Source organism: Marmota marmota, unplaced genomic scaffold (genome assembly GCF_001458135.2).
Source record: "Marmota marmota marmota unplaced genomic scaffold, marMar, whole genome shotgun sequence".
Taxonomy (NCBI): domain Eukaryota; kingdom Metazoa; phylum Chordata; class Mammalia; order Rodentia; family Sciuridae; genus Marmota; species Marmota marmota.
The window spans coordinates 23,799,508-23,820,096 of NW_025999932.1; the positions used below are offsets into that span (position 1 = coordinate 23,799,508).

Sequence of the window (20,589 nt, forward strand, 5' to 3'; positions counted from 1 at the left end):
CCCCCCCCCCCCCAATTCTTTTTTGAATAAGATTCACTTTTTTAAAACTACTGATATGGGCAGGGAATGTAACTCAATAATAGAGTGTTTGCTGAGCATGTGTAAGAAGAAGCTGGGCTCAATACAAACAAAAATTTTTCCTCCTGTGCCACAGCAGTATTATTTTCTACAGTTTATGTACAAAATGTGCAGTATTTCATTTATGTCATGAGTTATATAATTGCTCTGTAAAGAAACAAAAATGATCCCTGAGTTTCAAACCAACTTTAGTAAGCTTTTAGGGCAACTCATTTGTAAGCCAGGACCTGCCCTCATTCAAAAGCTCAGTCAACCTTCAACCAAGTGTTATTTTCTCCTTATTTTTCAACAGTAAAGGAAGGATATATCAGGTTTTCTTTTCTTTTCTTTGTCTTTCTTTTTTTTTTTTTTTTGATATATTTTTCATGTAGTTTATTATAGTAAGATATAGGAGAGAATTAAAGACAGTCCCCAAAAGGGAAGTGTGATATTACAGAGAAGAAGGTACATGAGAAAGGAGTGCATTGTTTCTTGTAGTATATTTTTCATAGTCTGTTTCAGACACGTGCATAGAGACTGACTTTCAGTAAAATGGACATAAGTAGAGCCATAGATAGAATCAGAGAAAGAAATCAAGAAATCAAGAATCAGGAAGAAACTGAAAATGAGTTGGGGGGAAAACCTCCTGAATTCAACAAATGGGGGGAAAAAAACCAGATGGAGGTAAGAAGCAAAATAACAAATGGAAAATTATTTAGTTGGGCAACAAGGAAAGGAGAGTTACTGAGTTTTTTTGATGTTAAACTCTCGTAAGCAAGACTTTTATTAATGTCTTTTATTTTAAAAATCAGTTCTAATCTAATCTGGATCATGTTGTGTATGTGCTTTATTTCTAAAAGTGGATCATTTCCACCTTGAGTCAACCCTAGAGAGGTGGTGGGATGTACTCAAAATAGATGGTGTAATTTTTTTTTTTTTTAAACTCACCTAGTTCTTCAGTTATCTTGGACCTTTGCTTTCCTGTCTCACAGTAGGGAACAATGGAACTTTCTAGGAGGGAGGCTTAGTATAGCATCAATTCAAAGTGGAGCCAAACTGAAAATTTCCACTGTTTCAAGGATTGAGAGACTGTATGTTGGTACATGCTGCTCAAATACTTGATAAAAAGCAACTACCTTCAGTTTGCTTTACTAAATACATTTGATTGAAACACCTATAGAAATTTATAGTTAGCATTAACAGTACTCTGATTGCTTTTTGGTCAATATTTCTGTAACTTTGTTAATGTAACTTAGAAAGTTTTACCTGATCTTAAATTTGATTAAAGGGACTTCTCAGAGTTTTTATAGCAGTGCTCTCCTAAGAACAGGAATGATGGCAGTAGTGAAAGTGCTCCTTGCCGTGCCCCTTCCATTCTGCCATTCTGGGATCCTAACTTTGGCACAAATTCTTGGTATCCCTTTTGATAGATTTAAAGTAGTTTATCTGTCTAATCAGTTTTTCTAATTTTAGGATCTCATGTTCAAAGTGTCAGATTCACAAATGCTAGTTTTTGTATACTTTTTAAATTTTAAATGGTTTTTTTTTTTTTTTTTTTTGGAGGGGGGTTGCTTTGGGGAGGTAATAGAGTTTGACTTACGCTTATTCCCTGTTAGGTACAATGTTAAGGATAGCTATCTAGTATTAAAATTTCATTATGACTGCCTCAAAATAGGTGGTTTTCCAAATATGCCAGTTGTAGACATTCAGTTAAACTTGTGGTTTGAAACCCTGGCTGCATATCAAAATCTCTTATGGAAGCTTTGAAAAGTACCAATACTGAGACCAAACCCCAGGCTGGTAACATCTAAACTGGGTGACAAGCACTAGGTGACTTTCTTGTTTATTTGTTGTATTTTGTTGTTAAACTTCTCAGGTGATTTTAATGTACAGCTGGGTTTGAAAACTTACCAAAAAACCAACACTCAGTAAATGAGATATAGCTAATATTCAGATGAGATCTTGGATTTTGAAGATTTTAAGAAATCTGGTAGAAATTACTTCAAATGATTTCATGTTAACTTGGAGTTACTACATTTATTGTTGGTTGCCTACCAAGTAGGACTATTTGGGGGTGATAAAAAATAACTTAATCAGTCAGTGTCTTTTGAAAATCCTTTTAGAAGAAAAGCCTGAGAATGGTAAATTATTTAAAAAAGAAAATAGGAAAGAGGTAGTTCCAGAACTCAAAGATCTATTGAGTATAAGCAAACATAGTCTTGTTTAGAAACAAAGGCATTTGGGATATCTTTGAGGTTTGCACCATTTCAATATTCTAGAGAATAAACATGCTCCAAAATGAGGCTAACATTTATGTTTATAATGGGAAAACTTTCCTTCAAATAATTTTTACATTTACACTACATTCTGGAACTCATAGAAAATGGGAAAACTCTGTGTATGTTAAATTGCAACAATCATAGTAAAACCAAATGTGTAGTAAACTTAAGTTTGTTGTAATAACAAAGAGTATCATATATATTTAAATAAAAGAATTTTTTTTTAAAAAAAGCCTTAAGCAGCAGTTTCATAGCTGGCATATTAACTACTTAGAGTAATGTTTCTTAGATGTAATCCTAGAACTGCCTTTATCAGAATTACCTGGGTGCTTTAGAAATGTTGGGACTGTTCACTAAATGATAATCTCTGAAGGTGAAGCTCAGAAGTTACTTTTTAAAAAGCTCCCAGGTGATTTTGATGAATATTCATATTTTAGAACCCTGCCCTAAATTCTTCAGCTTATTTAAAATATTTTCTATTAATGTAGTAGTGTCATGTATTAAATGTATACCTATGAAATAAAAAATAAAAGTTATATTTATTCTTTCATGTCAGCAAGCAGATCTGATATCATTAGGAAAAGTTGTGTTGGCTTTGGCTTGCAACTCTTTGGCAGGAATACAGCGAGAGAATTTACAGAAAGCCATGGAATTAGTGACAATCAACTACTCCTCTGACCTGAAGAATCTGATCTTGTAAGTTTTAATATATGATAAAATATATGTACACACACACGCACTTGCACACTTATCATATGAGATTGACTGAGCTTTTTATTTTGTGTATTGCTTATTTTCATATGGGTCCTTTTAATAGTGATTCTGTTTTAGTTCCCACTATTTAAAATGAACTAAAACACAAATGACTTTTCTTTTTATTCCCAAGTATATATTTCTTGGAATAAGTTAATAAGCCATGCGTTCTAATTAATTATTGATGTTTTAAACATTTGGTTAGTGCGCAACCTCTAGAGCTATACTGATGTTCTCTAACTACATGTATCCTTTTAAAATTAAATTAAAAATTCAGTTCTTTGATTTCACTAACTGTATTTCAAGGGTTCAATAGCCACATGTAGCTCCTGGCTAATATATTGGACACTCAGAACATTTTCATCATTTCAGAAAGTTCTCTTGGCCAGAGTATGACAGCTATCATAAAATAAACCTCAAATGCATTCTAATTATATATTCTCTGATCCAAACATGCACCAAAAAACAGTGTAGAGGATCCCGTGCTTATGCTCCAGTATCCTAAGACTCCATGGAGTTCTTAAACATAGGTTTGAAATGAGTTTGGCTTAAAAAAAAAAAAAAAGCACTGTGGACTACTCTCAACGCAGGAGGACTTCTCCCTATTTCAGACACATCTAATATTGGTAGATTTCAGAGGGTTGGCCACTGCGACCTTTATTATCACATTTTGAGCAGAGAAGCTAGGGGAATACTTTTGTAATTTTTCTTGTTATGTTCTAGAAGGAATTAGAATTTATTGATCCTAATCAACAGTTTCCTTTAGCTTCCAGCTGTCCCTTCTGATCTTTCGATGTAGCCCTGGATGATCCACTTTGTTTTTGGACCAGCCCTGGGATATGGAATTGTTAATAAATGGCATAAATGTTCTTGTGACAGAACACTGGAAGCCAGTCATTGCCTAGATCCTATTAGTAGTTGAATAAGATGGTTTATTTTTTAAATGAAAACATTTGTTTTATGTGTGATAACAGCAGTGATTCCAAGCCTGACTTTGCAAAACCTAGGATGTTTCAGATAATTTCAGGTTATAATCTCTAGATTTAAAAATTGGGAGTAGAGGATAAAAACATAACAAATTATATGTTCATAATTATCCAAAGTGGTTGATGATTCATGGGGATTCATTTTATTATTCTACTTTTTTAAATAAATGTTTGAAATTTTCATTAAAGAGTAAACAGAAAGTCGTACTTTAATAATTACAAACTAAAATTTTTATAGCAATAAACCATATGTCAGGAGCTTTTGAACTGCTTAATGTGAGTTAATTTACTTAATTCTCCCAATAATAGTAAGTTTGATGCCATTATTAGCCCCATTTTAGAAACAAATTTCAGACATAGGTAAAGTAACTTGTCAAAGTTACATAGCTTGTAATAACTTCCAATATTATTGGCCAATATAAATGTTAGTAATTACAGATAAATAGCTAAGATACTGTGGATTATTGGCATGGGTAATCATTCATTTATTCAATAAGAAAATACCTACTATATCCCAAATGCTGGGGATACTTCAAGATGAGCAAGATTTTCATCTTTTGGAAACTTATATTCTAAGGGGAGAAAAGTTAATAAACATGTAAGCAAGTAAGATTTTCAGATAGTGATAAGTCCTGTGAAGATAGTAAGCTAGAATTGGACTCTTTTGATCTGTGTTGCACATAAAGATTGCTCAGAGATGAATATATGATGACACTTGTTAAATTAAAGTGGCAGAGCAGAATACAGCTTCCAAAATATGCTGGGGTTCATTCAGTTTAGCAAAATTGAAGACCCAGTATTAGTTTCAAAAATTATCTTTGGCTAGGTGCAGTGGCATGCACCTGTAGTCCCATGTATTTAGAGGCCGAGGCAGGAAGACCATTTGAGCCCAATGATTCAAGATTACCTTGCGCAACATAGCAAGATCTCTATCTTGAAAACAACAGCAAAAAATTACCTTTGATGAGCAATAGGGAAAGCTCCCAACCCCACAGCTATTCAGTGTTTCACCCCTTTCAAAAAGTTTGTAACTATATTTTCATCTAGCACTGTTATAAAGAAAGGTTTGAGAACTGAAATGCGTAAGTGGAACCCTCCTCTACATTCCTTTCTTTCTTATACAGTAGTGAAAATATGTAGAAAGAGACATGTTTTTTTCCTTTAGCTCTTAAAAGCTTTCCAAGAAGAGAAATAATAATTAAGCTTTAAAGGTGAACCTGAGTTGCATGAAAAGTATGTTTTCAGATTGAGTGCACTAGATAAAAGCAATATGTATTTGTGGGTTTGGTTTTTTATTATTATTGTTTTATTTGGGGGGGGGGGGTGCGCGGGGAGAGTTTACCTGGGATTGAACTCAGGGGCACTTGACCACTGAGCCATATCCCCAACCCTATTTTGTATTTAGAGACAGTGTCTCCCTGAGTTGCTTAGTGCCTCGTTTTTTGCTGAGGCTGGCTTTGAACTCTTCTGATCCTCCTGCCTCAGCTGCCTGAGCTGCTGGGATTATAGGCATGGGCCACCATGCCCAGCTGGGTTTTGTTTTTGGTTTTTGGTTTTAATTTTTTTAACTGCATGCTAGATATTCAAGTGATTCCTCTTTATCCTGGTTAGGTATTTGTTGACTGACCAAAATAGGATGCGAAGTGTAAATGACATCATGCCCATGATTGGTGCTCGATTTTATACTCAATTGGATGCTGCTCAAATGAGAAATGATGTCATTGAAGAAGACCTTGCAAAGGTAAAAAGTATAGTTAAAAAGACTGTACGCATTCTTGGATTTGTGTGTATAAGTAGTTATAAAACAGTAATTATTATACAGAATATAGAACCTAATCGTCCAAGATTGCAAATATTTTTGTAAATGCTGAATATTTAGCAATTTTTGACATCCTCTGGGCATTGTTTTCTTTTTCATTCATGTTTTTGTAATAACGTGACAAAAGTCTTTCATGTGAGTTACTCTATCAGTCCCTAAAAATGGGTCATCTGCATAATAGACTTGTGGTGTTTTAAAAGTATAACCAAAAGTTTGGTGGGGATGTTAGAATGTATTGCTTAATGATTGCATCAGTGCAGGATATCAATCTTTGTGAATTTTGGTTTTTATGTTGAATTAGCTGAACATTAACATTCTCTTTTTAAAATGTTTTATAGGAAGTTCAAAATGGAAGACTGTTTAGGCTTCTAGCAAAATTGGGAACAATCAATGAGAGGCCGGAGTAAGGATTTACAGTATTTTGCAATATATTTTCAATCAAGGGCACTGTTTTATGAAACAAGAATGCGTGTACCTTATTTTTACTGCTTTTATTTGAAAAAAAAAAAAAGGAAATTTTTCTCATGTGAAGTGACCTGTTAATCATTACGATGCCTTTTTTTTAAGCCACAGCCTAGGTGTGTTTGACTTTATAAATTTTACACGCATGAACACATACAGGAAATACAGTGTTAATATCTGTATTGTGGTTTGCACATGAGGGAACATTTTACAAATACCTGTTTCCTTTTTAAAAGCTGGATCAAATCAATTTTCCTTGGTCCATTCAGAGACTTCCTAGAAATTTCTAATTATTGCATGCCTCTTATTTTCTATTAAAGTACATTAACATTGGAAAGACATTGCCATTTTACTCTATTTATCTAATTCTATCCTGTTTGTAAATTAAAGTTACTCATCTCAATAAGAGTTGATGTTTGTACTATATAACTGTCAAGTACAGAACAGAATTGCAGTTATTGTGACTAAAGTGTAAGTTATATTTCAGGATTGTCATCTATTTTTTGAAGTTATAGGTATTAGATAGATATCGTTGCTTGTGGGATTTTTTTCCTATCCATGAAATTCAAGTCCGCTGCATTTTTTCAAAGTCTAAAAACTCAATTTTCCCTAAAAATTTTCCTGAATGAAGAAGACATATTATATGTTAAACTACTTTTTGAAAACTCTTAGCTATGTCTTCTGGTATTTATCTCTGTACTTTACAATATATGCCTAAACTGCTTTTTCTTAATTTTTTTAAGTATTGAAATTCAGCTTATGGCTCATCACCTTTCTTCAACACTCAACAACACTCTCTTACATTGTGCCACTTAACCCATAATTTTGAGTTAAATCTGTACTTGGTGTTGACATTGTTATGACTAGGTAAAAAATATTGTTCATAGCTGCACTGCATAGTAAAGCATAATTATATTTCCTTTCTTCTGTGCAGTTTGTTTGTTTTTGTGTTTTCCTGGAGTTGATAATTGTCTTATATAGAAAACTAAGCAAAGGAAAAAGTATTTACAACGAGTTCATTGCAAACACTCTGCCAGAGTTATAAAACACCTTTCAAAAATAGGTAACCTATCGGTTCCTTTTTTCCCCCTCCCCTTTAGAGAAATTCCCCTGAGAGTCCCCACCCTTCTGTTCCCATCTGGGCTGGAGTGCTTCATACCCTGCCCAAATGCATACTTGACCTGGAGCTTCCCTTCACTCTTGTCTTGGGAGTTCTCCTTATCTCTCTCTTTGTGTTGGACACCCTGTTTCTTGCTTTTTTTCCTTGATTTATTCTTTTGATTTAATGGAGCACATTCTCCTGTAGCTTCCTGTGAAAGGTGAGTTTTTTGAGTCCTTGAAAGTCCAAAAATATCTTTGTTCTGTTTTCGTATCTTATTGATAGTATAAAATTCTTAGTTATCTTAAGAAAAATTTTCAAAATTTATTTTTATTAGGTTATATATCACCAGTATTAAAGATTTATGGTGAAAAATACAAAATCTCTCTTCAAAACTGACATCCCTAACCTCACCAATTGCACCCACTAATACTTAGTTCTGATTTTTTTTCTATACCCTTCCTGAGCTACATATACTACTGTATGTTATCCAGCACTACCATTACTCCCACCTTTTTTTTTTTTTTTTTGTCCTTGGTACTTTGGTTTGACCCCAGGCCCTTGCACATGCTAGGCAACACTGTACCACTGAACTATATTTCCAGCCCTTTTTATTTTATTTTATGACAGGGTTTCACTAAATTGCCCATACTGGCCTTAAACTTTGAATCTTCCTGCCTTAACCTCCCATGTAAGTGGGATTACAAGCATGTACCACCATGCCTGGCTTCCTCTTTTTAAATATAAAAATTGCAAACCATACTCAGTATTCTTTATATATTACTTTTTATAAAAATTTATTTTGGAAGTCTTAATGTTTATGTTGAGTATATGTCGAGCACTATTCTAAACACTATACAAATATGACCTGATTTACTTCTCATGATTACTCTGTGACAAGGCTACTGTTGTTATTCTGATTTAACAGAAAATGATGCACAGATGGATTAAGTAACTTGTCCAAGGTCACATAATAATTAAGTAAATGAGCCAGGATTCAGGATTTGAATCTAGACTTTGTGGTTTAGGGCCTGTGCTTTTAGCTACTAAGCTATGCTTCCTCACATTTTATCTCAAATAATGATCATTCCATGGATTACTTTTATTTCTTCAGTTCCCTGTGGATAGACATTTATGTTGTTTTTAGTATTTTGCTAGTGTAAACCGTGCTATAGGGACTAAGTTATGTGGCTTAATTTTGTTTAATTTTGTGTGTGCATAATGGTAGGCACAATAGTAATTGCTAATTAGTGGATATATCACTATAATTTCAGAGCTATTGCAGAAAAAAATTGTATAATTTATGAGAGTGCCTCACCAACAATACCTTTTTCAAAGTTTTGGAGTTTGATCAACCAGATGCATAAGAAAATGATTTCAGTGAAGTTTTAGTTTGAATTTATTCTTAAGGGACTTACTTGAGTATCTTTTTTTTTTTTTTAAATCTGTTTCTTTTCTTTTCTGTCTGTACATATCCTTTCCCATTTTTATTTTTGGCTGGATTGCCTGTCTTCTTAATTGATATAGATAAGAGTTAGAGAGATTTAGTCTTTGTGATTTTTTTCTTTTAATGCTGTCATTTTTCTTTTGACTTTGCTCATTTTCCCCCCTATGCAGATATTTACATATGTAGTCTAATGATCTAACTTCTATGCCTCTGGATTTTGAGCCTTAGATGAAGGAATTACTTCATGCTTTCTTCGAGAATGTTTGTGGCTTGTGGTTTCATTCATTCATATTAATTTTTTGTATATTTAGAAATTATGTAGGGTGTAAGGTATGAATCCAGGCTTTTTTCCCTCCAGACAACTACCTAGTAGATAAAAAGCATTTTTTTAATTGTCTAACTTTTGCCCATAGTATGATACAGCGCACATTCTTTTAATGGTAGGAATTTTAATCTAGTAGCTTCGCTGGATACAGGCATGTAGGTATTTTATGTCTGCCCCTCCCAAGGGCCTGGACTCAACCCCAAGTATCAGCAACTTAGACCCTATCTCAGAATTTCAATTTTAAAAAAAGTAGGGGGGAGGATTGGGGATGTAGCTCAGTGGTAAAGCACCCGTGGGTTCAATCCCTAGTTAAGCCCTCCCACCACCACCACCAAATCTAGTAGTGTTAGTTCTTCTCCATCTCCATTCACTATGTATTTTTTCATTGTTTTCCGAAAACTGTTAATCAGTTCATTTAATGTCTTAGAAAAGAATAAATCTGATGGTATTTATATAGGGAAGATGACTATTATGAGTCATATCAGTAAACTTAAAGTACATTTGTAGTTTTAAATATTAGTTGTCTTGAAAATCATGGTATGTCATTTTATTCATTGATGTCTACTTTTCTATTCTTCAGTAGTGTATGGGTTCATTATGTAGTTCTAGCATATTGAATTTTATTCTTAGGTATTTTATGTCTGCCCCTCCCCTATTCTGTCTTCTTACCACTAGTTGTTCCTATGAATTAATTGAATTCTGTAATTTTGTACACCTGATACCTTGTTTGGATAAATTTTTAATAGATTTTTGAGTTTCCCAGTTTATGATCTTACCATCTACAAATAATGATAGTTACATTTCCTCCTTTATGATTTCTGCACTTTAATTGCTATTTATTGATTTTGTTAACTAAAAGTATTGATAGTTTTGTTCAGAGTATGAAACATTGTTCCATTGTCTTTTAACTGCCAGACAAATTTAAAGCCATTTTCTCTCCAGATCCTTCCCTTTCTTTCAAGCTTTTAGGGCTTTGCCACTTATGTTCAGAAATTCACAGTGATTTTCCTTGATGTGTGTTTTAGATTCAAAATACAAGTGGGTCCTTTTAATCTTGGAAATTAAGTTTTTCTATTCTAGGATCTTTCCTACTTCTTTTTTTATTTAATTCTTTTTAAATATTTATTTTTTAGTTGTAGTTGGACACAACACCTTTACTTATTTATTTTTATGTGGTGCTGAGGAACAAACCCAGGGCCTCACATGTGCTAGGCAAGCACAACCCCAGCCCCTTCACTACTTCTTTAATAACTCTTTTTTTCCCCTTATAGTAATTCCTATTGCTCAGATGTTAGATTTTTGTGGTTTTCTAATATTTCTCCTGTTTTTTGTTTTTTTTTTTAAACTATTATTTCTGGGCATTGTTTCAAGTTTCATTTTTTTCTCTCTAAATTTTAAAATTAAAGTTCAAGTTTGTTCTGATCCTTTTGAATTTTTAAATTTCTGCTGTCATATTTTTAATTTCCCAAAACTTTTCTGTTCTTTAAGTGTTTTATATCATTTTGTCAATGACACTGACAGAATTTTTGGTGGTGGTTGGGTTTGTTTGTTTGTTTGTTTTTTAGGGAGTGGAAATAAGGGCTTGCTTTATTTTATTTTCTCTTCAAAGGATTTTGTACACTTGGCTACCCATTACTATTAAAATGAGGTCCTAAAAAAAGTTAATGGAAAGCTCTATAGGAATTATAGAACATTGAGCTTTTCTTTAGATAAGGATATATACTATTAAGCTTGGTTTTTGTTCGTTTTTAGTGTACTCTCAAATATCTTCTTTCTTGGCTAATTTTGGAATCACGTGGAAAGAATGTCCTAACCGTGGTATACGCCTGCTTTCCATGGTTTGGAAACCAGGCAGCGAGGAGGTGCTTGTTGAATAATGTATTATCCTCCACTCTTCACCTCCTCAGCTACTGTTTTGCTGGCATCCTTGGAGCTGGAGCTTTTCTGCTTCATCCCTTCTACGAAGTAAACATGTAGATTTCTTCAAGGCAGAGCTAGGAGCAGGGCTGAGATGAGTAATCTATTTGCTGTTTATAGAATCTTTCCTTAATTCTGCTGACTTCAACCCATATCTCCACCTGTCGTAGGCCCTATCAGTTCTTTTTTTTTAAAAATATTTATTTTTTAGTTTTAAGTGGACACAATATCTTTATTTCACATTTATGTGGTGCTGCAGATCGAACTCAGTGCCTCAAGCATGCTACACGAGCATTCTACCACTGAGCCACAACCCCAGCCTGGCCCTGTCAGTTCTTGAGCCTTACTCATTGGCATCTTTTTGTGGATTTCCCCCTGACTGCAACCCTAGATTAGAGTTCCTTTTTGTTCAATCAGCTAAGTCGTAACATTTAACCCATCTGATTTGCACTTGCCAAAATTTTATGAACATCTCTTATCTACTTTGTTACTTCTGATCCCTGTGTTTATCATCCTTTTAAAGACATTTTACTGTTGATTTGGTGACACTTTGAAAGGGAGCAAAGATAAATGTATATGCTTAATCTGCATTTTAATTGGAGCTCTCCAGAGTGACTTGATGGTACTGGGGATTAAGTCTCCTGCATGCTTAGCAGAGCATTGTACTACTGAGCTATACCCTCTGCCATGTCCCAGTTTTTAAATGTAAATCAAGGGTGCATACTGTGGTCCTTATCTATTTATTTCTCCTTCTTGCTTCAGGTCACACACATACACACACACACATACACACACACTCTCTCTCTCTTTAGGTTTTTCCTTTTCTCCCTCTTCTCTTTTTGACCTTGTCTTCTTTCTGGCTTCTCCTTGCCCTTATCTTCTTGCCTTCCCTCCCTTTATATTCTGTTTTCACACTTTTTCTTTTCTCCTTAAAAAAAAAAAATGCATTTAGAAACACCTTTCTTAAGTTTTCTCGGTGTTCCATGTTGTCCTTTACAAGTATCCATCTCTCTAAATAAAGGGGGCATTCTTCCTCTGAAAAAGCAGCCACTACTTCCTCTGGAAAACCTTCCTCCCGGAGGAATCCATGTTTCCATTCTATATCCTATCCCTTTCTTATAATAGCATTGTATAAATATGTAGTTTACAATATGTAGTTAACACTTTCTTTGATTATTTGAATAACATCTATTTCCCCGATAGACTGTCAGTTCCTAAGATCATTGAAAAGTAACAGTAGTCATCTGGTTCTCTAGTTCTTTGCAACTTTCCTTTAGGTAAAATGGTAGGAAACCAGACTCTACCTTTGTTTTGTTTTGTTTCTGAACATTTTTCTGTGTTGTGCTCATTAATGAAGTGGAAAACTTAGCTGACCATCTCTGACTTGGGGAGGAAGGAAAAAAGAATATTCTCTTAGAACTTTAGTCTAAAGCTGTCTAAAGTTTTCTTTCTTTGTTCTCCATTTTATCTAATTGTAAGGACTGAAGTAAGAGGTACAATAATTCATAGATGGTTATTGCCCCCCGAGAATTGAAATTTATGTACTTCGGTGTTTAATGGATTTAAAAAACAAACAAACAAACAAAAACACTGCATAAAATCTCTTTTCATTAGGGAAAAAAATTAAACTAGTTTTGAGTCTGAGAAATGAACAGGTGGCCATGTGGCATACAGCATGAGTTACTGAGGTGAAATATTAACTTCCCCCAGGTTTCAGAAGGATCCTACTTGGTCAGAGACTGGAGACCGTTATCTGTTGAAACTCTTTAGGGATCATCTTTTTCATCAGGTGACAGAAGCAGGTGCTCCCTGGATTGACCTCAGTCATATCATTTCTTGTCTTAACAAGGTAATTTGTATCTGGATTTTGAAGATCACAATGCTACCTGTAATTTATAGAGATGCATCTTATACAAATATCAGGAGACTTAAGAAATCAGTATATACTCCTTCTGTACTCTACAAGATATTTTTTCGTGATTTTCTAGTATAGGAAGATTTTCTAACACCTTGTAAGACAAATTCCGGAATTTTTTATTATGGGGTCTTTTGTAGTGGTCAAAAATGACTTGTTTTGACCCTCTTGTACTACATTTTATTTACATGTAATTTTGTGGTACCAAATAAAACAATGAATGGGAAAACAGAAAAATTATTTTTTTAATGTTTTTTAAAAATTGAATCTAGTCATTGTGAATGGTATTGTTATTAGTTCCTGTATTGTCAACTACAGTATTATAATAATAAATGTGCAAAAGTGGTATAAGTGAATTTGGTGATTAGATGAATTAAATAGAGATATATCATAAACTTTTGTGAGATGTGAGCTGTATGTTTTTGAAAGTGCTAGGAGCCGGGCCTCGTGATGCACACCTATAATCCCAGTGACTCAGGAGGGTGAAGCAGAAGGATCGCAAGTGGATCACAAGTTCAAGGCCAGACTCTTCCTCAAAATAAAAAAGGAAAGGGCTGGGGTAGCTCAGTGGTGAATGAAGTGCCCCTGAGTTTAATCCCTAGTATCCCGCCCCCCACACAAAAAAAAGGAGTTTGAAAGTGCTAAGAGAAACAATTTACAGAGGAAAGGAGGAACACTATTTTTTTTTTAAATGGATTATGTGGAAGTGCAGGGTCTAGAACTGATCTTTATAAGTAAATTCTAGTCTTTGTGTAGGTTTATGTGTAAACCCGGGATTGGCAAACTATGGTCTGCAGGCAAATCTATTTCACAGCTGTCTGTTTATATCCCTATAAGCCAAAATAGTTTCATATTTTTAAAAAGTTGGAGGGAAAAAAAAGACAGAGACTAATACGTGTTCCCAAAAACCTAAACATTTACTATATAGCCCTTTACAGAAAATATTTACAGATCCTTGGCCTTTTTAAGTACCAGAGCACATATTTTTGAGCTGTTAATGCACAATGCAGTAATAACCCTTTGGGGAAAATGTTAGGCTTTGCCTTGTTTGGAATTTCTTTAAAACTTTCTAGAGTATTTTCAGCAGCACAAAACTATATATACCATTAAATTAACCCATTATAATTTACATATTTATTTTTCTTTTATTTTTCCTAAAGGCAAAATATATTCTTCAGAGCAATGTGTGGAATATAATTTATCAAAGCACCAGTAATTAGAAATACATAGAACTAATATTAACAGAAAGATGGAACAGGTGGAATAAGCCATGGACAGTTATGATAAAGAAAGACTATGTAATGAATATCAGAAAAATGGAACATTTGAAGAAATTTTATTTTATATCATAAAAATAGCTAGTATTGGGGCTGGGGTTGTGGCTTAGTGTGGAGTGCTTGCCTCGCACATGTGAGGCACTGGGTTCAATCTTCAGCACCACATAAAATAAGTAAACAAATAAAATAAAGGTATTGTGTCCAACTACAACTAAAAAAAAATTTTTTTAAATAGCTGATATTAAATAAATTTATTCCAAATCTGAAGTGTGACAATTTTCTGACTTTGAAGAGTGTAATAAATTAAAAAGGAAGGATGGTCATGTTGATTATTTTAAAATTAAGATTTTACATAAGCTTATTTTGGTGGAAATGACACAAATTAATGAGTGAATTGTTCTGAAAGTTTGAACCTTAAATGGATTTTAAATATATTTTAATGAATCAGTTAATAAAATAATAAAAGAAGAAATGTACATTGAAAACTATTAAGGAAAGTAAAAATCATAACAAAGCAAGTTATTTGATGGACTAAGGATTGGTATTTATGTTTTGTAAAAAATATAAGTTACTGCCAAATCCCAACAGATAAAGTGAGTAGCTAACATTTACATGAGAGGAAATACCAAAAGTAAATGTATAAAAAGTTTAATAACAGGAGTTAATTAAGAATGCCCAGATAGGAAGGTACTTTTGATTTGGAGATAATAGTAAATTGTTATAACTTGTAAATCAATAGTGTGTAATCATATGCTAATGCAAACAAATATTTAAGCAGAAGGGACAAAAGAGAGTATTTGAAAAACAGATTATCTGAGTTAAAAATTGGGTCCATAAAGACTAGTGAAAAAGTATTTATAGATATCTGAAAGGGAATGTAACAAGTTTTAAAAAATATTTCAGTTATCACTGTTGGAAATGTCCTAAATAAAGTATATTCTCTTCCACATGGTATGAACTTCTTATTTTATGTATCTGTCTGTTTCAGCTAGATGCTGGTGTGCCAGAAAAAATAAGCCTGATTTCCAGAGATGAGAAGAGTGTACTTGTGGTGACTTACAGTGACTTAAAGCGCTGCTTTGAAAATACTTTTCAAGAACTGATTGCAGCTGCAAATGGTCAGTTGTAGTATTTGCTAAAAACACACACAGGATATGGCTGAGGAACTTAACCAGTAGCAAATTGCACTACAGCTGAACTGTTTTCATCATCTCCTTTCACATTGGGGAAACAAATAGGAGATGAGTAAAGCTGCTTGCACTTGGGTCAGGTGCACTGTTACTTGAAAGGAAGAATGTTTCACTTATTCAAGAGCTCTGACTGCCATTGGAGGCTCTGTCTGTGAAGAATTCATTTCAGATCAAGGAGCACCATCAGGTGAATGATGCTCCTGCTTTTGTTTTTTCCACTTGTTGTATGCACTAATTTTAATTTTTTAAAGACTTTTTTCTGATCTTTGAACTTTTGCCACATTGTATACTTATTAAGGGAAACTATTTGCAAGGACATTTTTGGGAAACCATATGGGCAGCATTTTTGCCATTGAGGGTTGCAGAATTTGTTCTTTGGGGGATGGGTTACCCTGAATGACATAATGGACCAGGTAAATCATTTCATACAAGTGCAGTATAGTGCATAATTCTTACAAGAATATTTATGCAAACTCTATATGCCACCCACTGTTAGTTCAAATTGAGATTTTTGTTTTGTTTTTAAGAATACACAAAGAGAGATATCAGTGAATTGTTGGATATAAATTCCCCTACTAGTTGATTTAAATCCTTACGAAGAAGGATCAGATAAACAGTAACTGAAGGAGCATGTTTAGCTCTTTGCTCCAAATTCACCCAGAGCCTTTTTTTAAAAAGGCATTTGCCTGCTAGTCAGTTTTACATTTATACAATTTTATAATAGAAAAAAAAATGAAGAAATTGTGTTAAAGGCCTAAAGTTCAGGAGTATATTACTTTAGGTTATTTCCAGTTTGCTTTTTTTTTTTTCCTTCTTCTTGTATAAAGTTCTGTTCTTTGAACCACAGCTTTATAATGGTACTTTACACTGGATACAGACACAGAGACACTGTTCAGAAGATGAACTTAACACAGCAGTGGTCTGGCATCAAGAGCTTTCTGAGATTTTACAGCCTGAATTTGGAGGGATAACGATCTGCTGTGCCTTTGCAGTCACTGCTTAGCCCAAAGTAATAGTACTTTTGATAATAACTCACTCTGCGGAATCTTCCTGAATAAGTCCATCTCAAAAGTTTGGAATTTTCCTCCTCATAATTTTCTTACTTTTTGGACATGCAATTGTCGCCAAACTTGGGTATTCATGGAATTTCTAGTTAATGAAATACCTATACTTTGATACTGAAGACTGCCAAATACATAGGAATTTTCTTTCATAAAAAACAGTAATGAAGACTCTATCTCCTTTCCCAGCACTGAATGTTTTACTAGCACTGGGTGCTCACCATTCAACTATGAAGAAAATGTGGAAACTCAGAAGGTCAGGACAGACTCCCAAGCACTTGCAACTGATGTTACTGTCTTCAATTTTAATAATAGTACACATTTGTATATTTCAGAGAAGTTTTTAATATTTCTCTGTCCACTTTTTATAAGCTTTAAAATGATTTTTCTCTGCCTTGAGATTTGCATCAAGAAAAAGCACCTCTCTTCACCTGAAAGCTTTGAAGACCAGAGACACGCTTTACACATTTTAACAAGTGTTTGAGTCCATGATTGGTAGCATCAGTTGTTGAGTTAACAAGAAAATCAATTATTGCGTTTGATCTGGATGGATTTTAAAAGAACATAATGTTCAATATTCAAAGATAATTAACATTTGCCACCATGATGTTCTTTTTTATGTAAAAGGAACAAGAACTTGGAGACATTAACATGCAAAAGTCTTTTATCATTAGCTCATGTATTTGAGAAAGAGCAGCTGTCTTTTTATATGTTTTTTGACAAATCATATTGTAATTCTTTTGTACAAAAAAGAACTACTTGTATTCTAGAAGAAATATGAAATGCTTAATTTATAAGCGGGCTGGAGATTTTTTCCAATATTGTTTTCTTTGAAAATGAAAGGGGATCATCTATTTTATTTTGGGGGTCTGGTAACTTTTGAAAATTTTAATTTGTGGACCAATGTTTTGTGAAAGCTAAGGAATGGCAGGGGTATAATAGGGCTTGAATCTCTCATTCTGTATAGACCAGCAAACTTCCCTCTGCAAGGCAAGTTCACATCACAAACCCAAGAATGTCTGCATCATAAATGCTAGTTTGCTTCAGCCCCTAACCTCAGGACTTGGTTTGAATATAAAAGGTAGACAGCTGATATGTTTCCATGAGTAAATATTGTCAGCCAGAGAACAGTTGGTGTCAGGTAATGCATATTTTTTTAGCTTTGTTTTATATTTATTTTTCATTTAGTTTTTATTGGGAATGGTTTTCAAAAGAACTCTCAGTTCTGCTTAGGTGCTTTTTAGGGGAGCCCTCTTTTCCATAGTGTAATTCCATTTAAGAGGTTGTCTAAAAGTCTTTAATCCATAGGAAGATTTTAATATATGAGGATAGTCAAATTAAGGATGTAAACTTCTTATACCTTCTTGTTATGTCAGATAAAAGCACAGAAAGGACAACCCTTGAAATCAGGTAACGTTGGTCATTTTAGTTTTTTGTACCTATTTTAAATTCTGTTAGCATATTTACTTCATTGTAAATATTTTTGAGGGTACCCTTGTGTTTTGCTTTTGACCTTGGTTCTGTGATTTGGACGTCAACAACTTCCCCTAAAAAGCACCAGTATGTTAAGTTCTAATGTCATGATCCCAATATGTGTTATTCATCTTTAATCCTGTTTTCAGTCTCTATGTGTACAGCAGTATTTTTAATAAAGAATTACAGAGATAAGTTTGTCCTTTTTTGAGGGATGGGGTACCAGTTCATATAACAAAGTGACAATTGTCTTATGATTGGGTTTTTAAAAGGCTGTACATTACTTAATGTATTTTGGAAGAATTTTTGTCTTTGAAATGGTAACACTAATTAATTTATTTATTTATTAGTTATTTGTTAAATGCCTATCTGTTGTGTCCTTGGATCTGTTCTAGGAACTAAGACTACAATTTGGGGACTTGGTAATTACAAAATGAATAGTTACATCCAAGCATTTTCATACAATACAAGACTCATAGGATGATTGAGAGAGAATTCCTATGTTAAGGAATAGGGAATGATGTATAGCCACTCTGGGGGTGGGGCGACGGGGGAGGGGGGTCGCTAGGGATGGAACCCAGGGCTTCACACATGCTAGGCAAGCGCTTTACCATTGAGCAGCAACCCAGCCCTGTAGCTAGCCAGTCTCTGTTTATTTAATTTGCCATATGTGGGGCCGGGATTGTGGCTCAGCAGTAAAGTACTTGCCTAGCATGTGCAAGGCACTGGGTTTGTTCCTCAGCACCACATAAAAAATAAATAAAATAAAGGCGTGTGTCCCAACAACAGCTTACAAAAAAAATTTTTTTTAAATTTGCCATATGGATGAGAAGCACCCCTTCCCCCAGTTTCTCCAGAAACATTGTCCAGAATAAAAGGATAGGAAATAATGGCAAAATGTTGACATTTGTTGAACCTGGGTATTAAGTGGGGTGTGTGTGTGTGTATGTGTGTGTGCACATGCACACGCATGTTTTTTGTGCATTCGAAGGGAAAAGTTGAAAGAAATACTGTGCCGGATAGAAGGCAATAAGGGGCTTGAGGAATAAGTGAACAGTATTAGAAGAGGGATCATTTCTAGTTTGAGATCTGTGGTTTTCTGGAAATCAGAAAAAGGATGGCATTACAGGAAGCCTTTTTTGTGGAACGATACTGAAAGAATGTCCATGGATTTTGATGAGAATCAAAATGCATATTGTAGGTTCCTGGGAGGAAGGGGGAAATTAGTCTGCCTAGGGTGGAGGGTATGTTTGAAAGGCCTTTTAGCTTTAAATTTCTTCTGGGAAAATGTGAAAAATAACAGTTAAAGCTAGGCCAGTATTACATTTGATATAAATGAAATTCACAACTTGATCATTTTTTGTTTGCTTTAAAGCAGTGGTTCTTCCCACTTTTAGCAGGTACACAGTGAGGAACACGTTTAAAATCTTCTATATAATCTGTAGGGGTAGGAAGAGAAAGAGGAGAACAGAAGACTTTTAAATTATTGTATGTACAATGTATTGACCACAACATGGTTTGGTGGTTAAGAAATCAATAAATTCTGATTAGAGTTCTGTGAACTTCTCAACCCCTCAGTGCCAGTTCAATGAATTGAGTTTTACTCATTCTTTAAGTATTTACTGAATGCCTTTTATATGCCAGACAGTTCTAGGAACAAAGGAAAAAGCTCTGGCCATAACAGGCATAATTTTCTGTTTTGAAAGCTTCCATCTTAGTAGGGAGTAGACAAGTTGGCCCTCGGTTTTAACATCTACAAATTAAGCCAACCTCAAATTTAAAATATTAGAGGAGCTGGGTGCAGTGGCGCACACCTGTAATCCCAGCAGTTCAGGAGGCAAGTTCAAAGCCAGCCTCAGCAAAAGAAAGGCACTAAGCAATTCAGTGAGACCCTGTCTCAAAATAAAATACAAAATAGGGCTGGGGATGTAGCTCTATAACAACTATTTCCATAGCATTTGCATTGTATTGGTTGTCAGAGTCATCTAGAAATGATTTAAAGTATAAGCTTGGTTATGTGTAAATACCCCAGCTTTTTATATGAGCAACTTGAGCATTGTGGATTTGGGGACCAACAGGGAGCTATCTGTACATGAAAGTCATCCTAAAAATGCCACTTAGAGCCTTGATGTTGGCTAAGGTCAATGTTCAAAGGTCAAGGAAGGCATGTAAAATGAGCCAAAGGGACAGAAGTAGCTAGAGAGAGAGGAAGAAAGTAATGTTCTAGAATCAAAGTGAAGGTGTTTTTAGGAAGCTGCTAATGTGTCAAGTATGATTGGGACTGAGAATTGACCATTGGGTTCAGCAACCAGCTCGTGGATAGGCAGAGCAGTTGTCGTTTGAGCGTGCCAGTTACTAAGATTTCTGGCTTTGAGCAGGGTTGACAGTGACTGGGGGAAACAAGAGTTGGAAACAAGTCGTATAACCAACTTGCTTCAGGAATTTTACTGTCAAAATAGAAAATGGGTGGTAGGTGGAGGAGAACTTGGGATCAATTTTTTTTATTTTGTAAGACAAATAACAGGATGA

General features: G+C 34.4%; 1 protein-coding gene across 13 annotated transcripts in view; it reads left to right on the forward strand.

Moving 5' to 3' along the window:
* Pan3 (poly(A) specific ribonuclease subunit PAN3) overlaps positions 1-18,255 on the forward strand; it is a 139,061-nt gene extending 120,806 nt beyond the window's left edge. For 9 of the 13 annotated variants that reach the window (XM_015484177.2, XM_015484178.2, XM_015484176.2 and 6 more), the window contains 5 exons: positions 2,893-3,032; positions 5,687-5,816; positions 6,233-6,297; positions 12,855-12,993; positions 15,325-18,255. In XM_015484177.2, coding sequence (XP_015339663.1) covers positions 2,893-3,032; positions 5,687-5,816; positions 6,233-6,297; positions 12,855-12,993; positions 15,325-15,465 — 615 coding nt within the window. In that variant the 3' untranslated portion in view covers positions 15,466-18,255. The remainder of the gene's footprint in view (positions 1-2,892; positions 3,033-5,686; positions 5,817-6,232; positions 6,298-12,854; positions 12,994-15,324) is intronic. The other 4 variants (XR_007346724.1, XM_048800764.1, XR_007346725.1 and 1 more) reach the window with 4 other exon arrangements.
* Positions 18,256-20,589: the final 2,334 nt, after the last annotated feature.